Here is an 8707-nt window from a genome sequence, read left to right as displayed (position 1 = left end):
CGAGCAGCTCGAGCGCCGTCGTCAGGGGCTATGCTACAATTGTGACGAGCCCTACGTTTCGGGCCACGTCTACCCGCGACTCTTCTACTTGGAGGCTGCGGACTACATCGAGGAGGACGCTGGCGCCGCCATGCTCGGCGACATGCCCGCCCTGTTTGACGCAGAGGTCGCCCCGAGGCCCGCCCAGGCGAACGCCCTCGCCTCGTGGTCTCCCTCCATGCCCTCGCGGGTATACGGGCGGACAAGACTATGCTGCTGCCGGTGACGATCAACGGGAGCGTTTCCTCACCCTGCTGGATACGGGCTCCACCCATAACTTCCTGCCTAGGTCCACCATGCGCCGCCTGGCACTGTAACCGACTAGCACGGAGCAGCTCCGAGTTACCGTGGCCAACAGTGATCGCCTACCCTGCCAGGGAATTGCTCGGCATGTCCCCATCATCATTGGCGAAGAGCACTTCACCATCACATGCGTCGGCATTGACTTGGGCTGCTTCGACTTCATCCTCGGCATAGACTTTTTGTGGACCCTGGATCCCATCCTATGGGATTTCGACGCTATGACGATGATCTTTTGGCGCCTGGGTCACCGCGTCCGGTGGGAGGGCGTGGGTGGCGCCGACCCCGCGGTGGCCCAGCCCCAGCTGACGACGACCACCATCGACCCCGAGCATCCCCTGTTGGCTAGCCTATTGCAGCAGCACATCGACCTCTTTGACGAGCCATAGGGCCTCCCACCCGCCAGACCCTACGACCACCACATTCACCTGCTACCGGGCAAAGCCCCCGTCACCGTGCGACCGTACCGCTACCCCTAGCTGCAGAAGGATGAGGTGGAGCGGCAGTGCGCGGTCATGCTCGCCCAGGGCATCATCCGGATCACTACATCGCCATTCTCCGCGCTGGTGCTCCTTGTGCGCAAGGCCGACGACTCGTGGCGCTTCTGCATCGACTACCGTGCTCTTAACGCCAAGACGTCCAAGGACAAATTCCCCATCCCCATCGTTGATGAACTCCTGGACGAGCTACACGGGGCCCGCTTCTTCACCAAGCTCGACCTCCGTTCAGGCTACCACCAGGTGCGGATGCACCCGGACGATGTCACTAAGACGGCCTTTCGCACACATCACGACCACTTCGAGTTCTTGGTGATGCCCTTCGGCCTCTTCAATGCCCCGGCGACATTTCAGGCGTTGATGAACGACATCCTCCGCCCCTACTTGCGGCGGTTTGTGCTCGTTTCCTTCGAAGACATACTCATCTACAGCTCGTCATGGGCGGAGCACCTACAACACGTGGCCATCGTCTTCAACAAGCTTCAAGCGCACCATCTGCACCTCAAGCGCTCGAAGTGCTCGTTCGGCACGACGTCCGTTGCGTATCTCGCCACGTCATCTCGGCGGAGGGAGTCGCCATGGATGCTGATAAGGTCGCGGTGGTCCCGGTTTGGCCAACGCCGCACTCGCCGCAGGTCCTCCAGGGTTTTCTGGGCCTTGCAGGCTATTACCGGAAGTTCATCTGGGAGTTCGGCCTTATCGCAACACCGCTCACTCGACTGTTGTGCCGCGACGCCTTCTCCTGGGATACTGAGGCGACCGAGGCGTTCCAGACACTCAAGCAGGCTCTCACGACGGGGGCGGTCCTCCAGATGCCTGACATCGACAAGCCGTTCATGGTGGACTGCGACGCCTCGGGCGTGGGGTTTGGCGCTGTCCTTCATCAGGGCGCCGGACCGCTCGCGTTTTCAGCAGGCCTTTCGCCACGCGCCATCTGAAAGTGCAATTAATCCCTGGGTGATTTTGGTAATTCTTAACAACATATAGCCCATTGAACTAATACTCTTTCAAGATGATCATTTCAGAAAGTTCAATGATTGGCATGGCATGGACTAGAGATGTGGACCCCTCAAAATGCTAAGGACACATATTGGCTCAAGCTCAAGACTCTACATTTTCATTTTAGTGATCCAAGATCACATTGAGTCCATAGGAAAAGCCAATACTATTAAAAGGGGATGAGGTGTTGCTTAATGGCTTGCTTGCTCAAAATGCTTAGTGATATGCTCCAAAAGCTCTCAACCACTTTCTCATATCCACATATGTCCCAAACCAAAAGTCAAACTCAGCCCCACCGATTTGATCTATCCGGCACCACCGAGTTCATTTGACATAGCCATAGCCAGAAACCCTAATCAGTTCGGTCTCACCGATAGGGATCTCAGTCTCACCGAGATGGGATTGCAAACTCTCTGTTTCCCTTCGTAATGTTTCGGTCTAACCGAGATGAGCGATCGGTCCCACCAAGTTCGCAATGCAAACTCTCTGTTTCCTTTTCGTAATGTTTCGGTCTCATCGAAATGAGCGATCGGTCTCACCGAGTTTGCCTAACCAACTCTCTGTTTGCCTATTACAGAAATTGGTCTCACCGAGTTCATGTGGTCGGTCTCACCGAGATTATGATATGCCCTAACCCTAATGAAATCGGTCACACCGAGTTGACATGTCGGTCCCACCGGAAATCCTAACGTTCACATTTTGAACTAAATCGGTCTGACCGAGTTTAACTATTCAGTCCCACCAAGTTTGGTTAATTGTGTGTAACGGTTAGATTTTGTGTGGAGGCTATATATACCCCTCCACCCATCCTCCATTCGTGGAGAGAGCCATCAGAACGTGCCTACACTTCCACCATTCATTTTCTGAGAGAGAACCACCTACTTATGTGTTGAGACCAAGATATTCCAATCCAACCACAAGAACCTTGATCTCTTCTAGCCTTCCCCAAGTTGCTTTCCACTCAAATCATCTTTCCACCAAATCCAAATCTATGAGAGAGAGTTGAGTGTTGGGGAGACTATCATTTGAAGCACAAGAGCAAGGAGTTCATCATCAACACACCATCTATTACCTTTTGGAGAGTGGTGTATCCTAGATTGGTTAGGTGTCACTTGGGAGCCTCCGTCAAGATTGTGGAGTTGAACAAAGGAGTTTGTAAGGGCAAGGAGATCGCCTACTTCGCGAAGATCTACCCAAGTGAGGCAAGTCCTTCGTGGGCGATGGCCATGATGGGATAGACGAGGTTACTTCTTCGTAGACCCTTCGTGAGTGGAGCCCTCCGTGGACTCGCGCAACCGTTGCCCTTCGTGGGTTGAAGTCTTCATCAATGTGGATGTACGATAGCACTACCTATCGGAACCACGCCAAAAATCTTCGTGTCTACATTGCGTTTGCTCCCTCCAAACTCCTCCCCTTTACCTTCATATGCAATGATTTACATTCCGCTATTATACTCTTAGATTTGCATGTGTAGGTTGATTGCTTGACTTGTGATAAGTTGCTAAAATGTGCCAAGACTTAAAATTGGGAAAATGCTAGATTTTTATTTGGTCAAGTAGTCTAATCACCTCCCCCCTCTAGACATACTTTCGGTCCTACACCATCACAAGCTCGCGGCCGATGAGAGGGAGCTCATCGGCTTGGTGCAGGCTGTGCGCCATTGGCGGCCGTATTTATGGGGGCGGCCGTTCCTTATTCACACGGATCACTACAGCCTCAAGCTTCTATTGGACCAGCGCTTGTCCACCGTTCCGCAGCACCAATGGATCAGCAAGCTTTTCGGGTTCGACTTCACCGTCGAGTACCGGCCGGGTCGCCTCAACACCGTGGCGGACGCACTGTCCCGCCGCGACACCGACCACGACATGGGCGCCGCCGACACCGAGGGGGCAGTCCTTTGCACCCGCTCGGGACCCTCGTTCGCTTTCATCGACGACATCCGCCAGGGCACGGCGACCTCTGCGGATGCGCAGCACCTCTGTCGGTGCCTCGAGGCGGGCGAGTTGCAGTAGCCGTGGCGCCTGGACAATGGCTTACTCCTGCACGGGCGGCGTCTCTTCGTGCCGGATCACAGCGATCTCCGCCACCAGATCATGTTGCTGGCCCACTCGGCCGGCCACGAGGGTGTGCAGAAGACCCTCCACCACCTCCGAGCAGATTTCTACATCCCTGGCGACCGTGCGCTGGTCCGAGACTGGGTCCGGTCTTGCGTGACGTGCCAGCGCAACAAGACGGAGACCCCGCAGCCCGCGGGACTGCTACAGTCCCTTGAGGTGCCCTCTCAGGTTTGGGCCGGCATCTCCATGGACTTTATCGAGGCCTTCCCAAGGTGGGCGGCAAGTCCGTTATTCTTATGGTGGCCAACCGCTTCTCCAAGTACGTGCACTTCACCGCGCTCGGCCACCCCTACATCGCCACCTCCGTCATGCGTGCCTTCTTCGACGGCATCATCCGCCTCCACGGGTTTCCCTCCTCGATCATCAGCGACCGCGACTAGGTGTTCACCGGCCATGTCTGGCGCGATCTTTTTCGGATGGCGGGCGTCAAATTGCACCTGAGTACGGCCTTCCACCCACAGACCGACGGCCAATCCGAGGTGGTCAACAAGGTGATTGCTATGTATTTACGCTGTGTTATAGGTGATCGTCCACGTGCTTGGGTGGACTGGCTCGCTTGGGCGGAGTACTGCTACAACACCTCCTACCACTCCGCCCTGTGTGCCACACCCTTCGAGGTGGTCTACGGTCGCCCTCCACCACCCATCTTGCCGTTTCAACCCAGGACGGCCCGGACTGAGGCGGCGGGTGACCTTCTTTGCAGCAGGGATGAAATCCTTGCCGAGGTGCGCCAGCGTCTTCTCCAGGCCCAGCAGCAGTCCAAGAAATACTACGATGCCCACCACCACGAGGCGGAGTTTGCGGTGGGTGACTGGGTGTGGCTGCGGTTCCTCCATCGCACCACGCAGTCCCTGGATCCTCGCGCCAAGTGCAAGCTGGGTCCTCGCTACGCCGGGCCGTTTCCAGTGTTGGGACGCATCGGCAACGTCGCCTACCGCCTTCAGCTGCCGCCCGGCGCCCGCATCCACGATGTCTTCCATGTGGGCTTGTTGAAGCCCTTCCGCGGCGAACCACCGCCGACCGCACCGACTCTTCCCCCGACCTCCGAGGGTCGTCTTCTTCCGGGGCCAGAGCGGGTGTTGAAGGGCCAGCAGAGCCGAGGTGTTTGGCGCCTGTTGATCCAGTGGCAAGGCCTGCCGGCGGAGGACGCCACTAGGGAGCAGCTCGAGGAGTTCCATCAGCATTTTCCTGACTTCCAGCTCGAGGACGAGCTGTTTGCGCAGGCGGGGAGAGATGTTATGATCGGCGTACACTATAGTCGGAGGAGGCCCACCAATGGCGCAGGCAGTTAGGGGCTTGGCCCAACTTATCGTTATTTTTATTAGCGCATAGAAGGATTATATAAACACCTGTAATGACTCGTTTTGGAGACAAGCAATAAGTAATCTTTATTGCTCGGCTCCCTTCAGGAGCCGAGACCCCTAAACCCTAGCCGCCCCTGCGCCTCCCTATCCCGCGCTCGATCATGGCGCCCCAGCGCCGCCGCACGCGCCCCTCGCCTCGCCAACTGCCCTTCCACCCCTACAACCTGAGAGCACGCCCTGGTAGGGAATTGGTTCCTATCAGGGGTGATCTCGCGGATAGAGCGCCCGCCAATCCAGCGATCTTCCCAGAATAGAGCCTGCGTGCCATCTCCGACATGCATGGTGGTGGAGGCGAAGAAGAAAGCGCGTTCTTCGGCGGAGAATTGCAGGTCGAGGCCTGCCCATGCTCTGTTGGTGTCCGTACGGCTAAAGCAGAGCCACCGCGTGCACAGCGCGAGGCTGGTACGCGTGAGGTCGTGCACGCCAAGGCCACCTAGGGAGATCGGGCGGGCAATGCGTTGCCAATTGACGTGGCAGTGTCCGCCATTTGCCGCAACGCGTCCAACCCAGAGGAAGCCACGCTGGATCTTCTCGAGTGCCCTGATGGTCTCCATAGGGGCGTTAGCACGAGTAGTTGATGGATCGGGATCGCGCTGAGGACGACTTTCACGAGCACAAGGCGGCCGGCTTTGTTCATGAGGTGCGCCTTTCAGTTCTCTCTATCACACAATGATAAGTGTGGGCCCCACTTGTCAGGAGTAAGAAGTGAATTATTTTAGAGGAAAGTAAGAACATTGTTGGGGCTCGAGTGGGACCCACACTTTATCGTAATGAGATAGAGGGAGAGCAGACATGTTAGTCCATGGGTATTTTGGTCATGTAACATGGTAAACAGGCTTTGAGCTGACAGTAATGGTGCCTAGTGGCATTTTTTAGCATGCACCTAATGGAGTGATGGCATTTTTTAGCAGTTGAAACTTCTAGTGGCAAAATTGAGTAACACAACTAGTGGCATAAATGATAAAAACCCTAAATACTAAAGATAACACTAAGAGATAATCCATTATATAACATGTTTTAGGGAGCAACTATTTAGGGGGTACCCTTGGTAGGGGTCCCGCAGGGGGCACTTCTGTGTGACACGAGAGGCCGACGCGTGGCTGCTGCGAGGTAGAGTGACCTCACGAGTTAGGGAGGACTTCGTTATGTAGAAGAAGGTGCAGCTGCCGGCTGGCTACCGTGAGTAATCAGTGTAGTTGCTCTCAGCTGGAGTGGCTAGTGTTTGGCTGCTCAATGTGTTCTAAAACCTCTTCTAATTGACTGCCTTTCGATCTTAACAAAATGGCATGCAAAGCTCTTGCACATTCTTAAATAAAAAAGGATTACAAGTTTACAACTTGATATAGTAATTTTCAGTCAGCTATCACCTTAGGAGTCAAGAATGAGTGATTAATCTGAACATGTCGCCACCATTCTGTTAAACTACAAATCAAGAAGTAACATTTTCGTTCCCAAGAAAATAAGAGCAAAAATTTGGGCATGCAGGGAAGACCACATTGCACAGTGCCATAATAGCTTGAGAACAACGATGACAGAGAGAAATTCCGCTACTTTTTTCCATGAATTTGAGCTACTTACATGATGAAACATCAATATTTACTTTTCTCTCATGCGTCTATAAACCTCGTGAGCACGAGCCAGGACACATTTCATGTAGAAGTAAGAAGGATAGTTCACATACTTTATCTGGTCGATGAAGGCTGTCCATTGTAATGTAAACAAGGTAATCATCACCAGCCCACTCAATGTCAGAAGTAACTCCTTTAAGTGGTTGCCCAACATATTCTCCACTCTCCGCATCAATGACATAAAGCGTGTAGGCTTCGTCACCGTTAGTATCTTCTCCATAAGCAACTAGCCTACCGCTGGGACTGACCTGAAACGAATATTCAGATTCACCTAAATATGAGAACATTGAAGAGACACGTACACAAGGAATCAAGGAGCACACATTCGCACAAATACATGGAGCAAGGGAAACCAAAATTATACCTTGAAAGCCCCGATGCTGTAATAATCATGGCCCTCAGACTTTACATTCTCATCCAAGACAATATGCTCATCAGGGGCATCAAGTCCTACGGGCATTGCATCGAAGACTGTAATATGGCCATCTGTTGGTACAAGACGCCTGCAGTGTTGTACATACTCCTTGCCAGACAATGTTCTTTCATAGTAGTAATACTGCCCTCTGCGAACAGGCACATCTGTATCATCTTCCTTGATTCTTCCTCGAATTTCAGCAAATATTTCATCCTCGATGTGTTTGACATCTAGAAGAAGGGAAATATAAGATATAAAAGAAGAGTATAATACTAGATAACTTATAAGGTGTTAATACATATTTAGAAGAAAAAAAGGTCTGGTCTCAAGTACAGCATTAAACTCCCCCTTCAGTTCAGAATGCATTTGTCATCAGTCTCCACTACCACTAGCGATCAAATTATATGACTGCATCGTACCCCTATAACATGGCAACCAATGCCACGGCACAAACATTCCAATTCCACTAGCAATCAAGCTGCACAGGATGACAATCCAAGATTTAAATTCCGCCGATAGAACAACATAAGGCAGGTCGATCTACTAGGCACCAACAAGAACCAAATCGAATGTATACCACAAATATCATGACAAATTACTAGAGAATATGGTGGAGCCTAATTAATTAATTTGTTGGTGCAGACACACTAAAAGCGGTTCGCTCAAATCGACCTCAGCAGGAAGATTCTCACTTGATTGAACTATCCAATCCAATCGGATGGTACCGAGCAGAAGCTCCGCAATGGCACATAGGCTCTCACCAGACATGAGGGCGGCCGTGTAGTCGTTCTCGGCGCGGAGGTGGGCGAGGACGGCGGGATCGGAGCGGGAGTAGTCGCGGAGCCAGTAGTAGCAGTCGACGCGGACGTCGCCATGCTCCGCCAGCTCGTGCGGCACCTTCCTTGCCACCGGCGGCATGGAGGCCATCGCAGATGCGGAGGCGCACGATTCGAGGACGAGTTGGCGTAGGGGCTGCCGGCGAGAGAGCGCGGCGGCGGGAGAGGCCCGGTGGGGTTGGATCAGTGTGAAGCAGCTCGAGTCTGTCGGTCCGTGTTCGACTGCTTTGCCCGTTGACCATGCAAGAAACGGCTCTCTTTTTTTAAAACAAAACTGAAAGATAGATTCATTCTGCAAAAACAGAAGGTGGATTCATTTTGCAATTCAGTGCAGCTGATCCAAAGATCCCTCTAAAGAAAACTCAGCACATAAACTTTAGAAAAATAACATGGGTTTGAGCTATGGAGTGTGATCCAGTGCATCTTTTTTTTGGCTTCAACAACTAACCAAATCTTCATTATCGGGGACTCTACCATTCTTTTTGGGGTAAAGAGGACCCTACCATCTGACA

General features: G+C 52.9%; 1 protein-coding gene across 1 annotated transcript in view; it reads right to left on the bottom strand.

The window, feature by feature from the left end:
• LOC119317126 (protease 2-like) overlaps positions 1-8417 on the bottom strand; it is a 22132-nt gene extending 13715 nt beyond the window's left edge. The window contains exons 1-3 of the mRNA XM_037591528.1: positions 8121-8417; positions 7309-7589; positions 6998-7192 (exon numbers count right to left, since the gene is read on the bottom strand). Of these exons, the coding sequence (XP_037447425.1) occupies positions 6998-7192; positions 7309-7589; positions 8121-8286 (642 nt within the window). The 5' untranslated portion in view covers positions 8287-8417. The remainder of the gene's footprint in view (positions 1-6997; positions 7193-7308; positions 7590-8120) is intronic.
• Positions 8418-8707: the final 290 nt, after the last annotated feature.

This window comes from Triticum dicoccoides, chromosome 6A (assembly GCF_002162155.2).
Source record: "Triticum dicoccoides isolate Atlit2015 ecotype Zavitan chromosome 6A, WEW_v2.0, whole genome shotgun sequence".
Taxonomy (NCBI): domain Eukaryota; kingdom Viridiplantae; phylum Streptophyta; class Magnoliopsida; order Poales; family Poaceae; genus Triticum; species Triticum dicoccoides.
The sequence above is the reverse complement of the archived record's forward strand: the minus strand, read 5'-3'. Positions and strand labels throughout refer to the sequence as shown.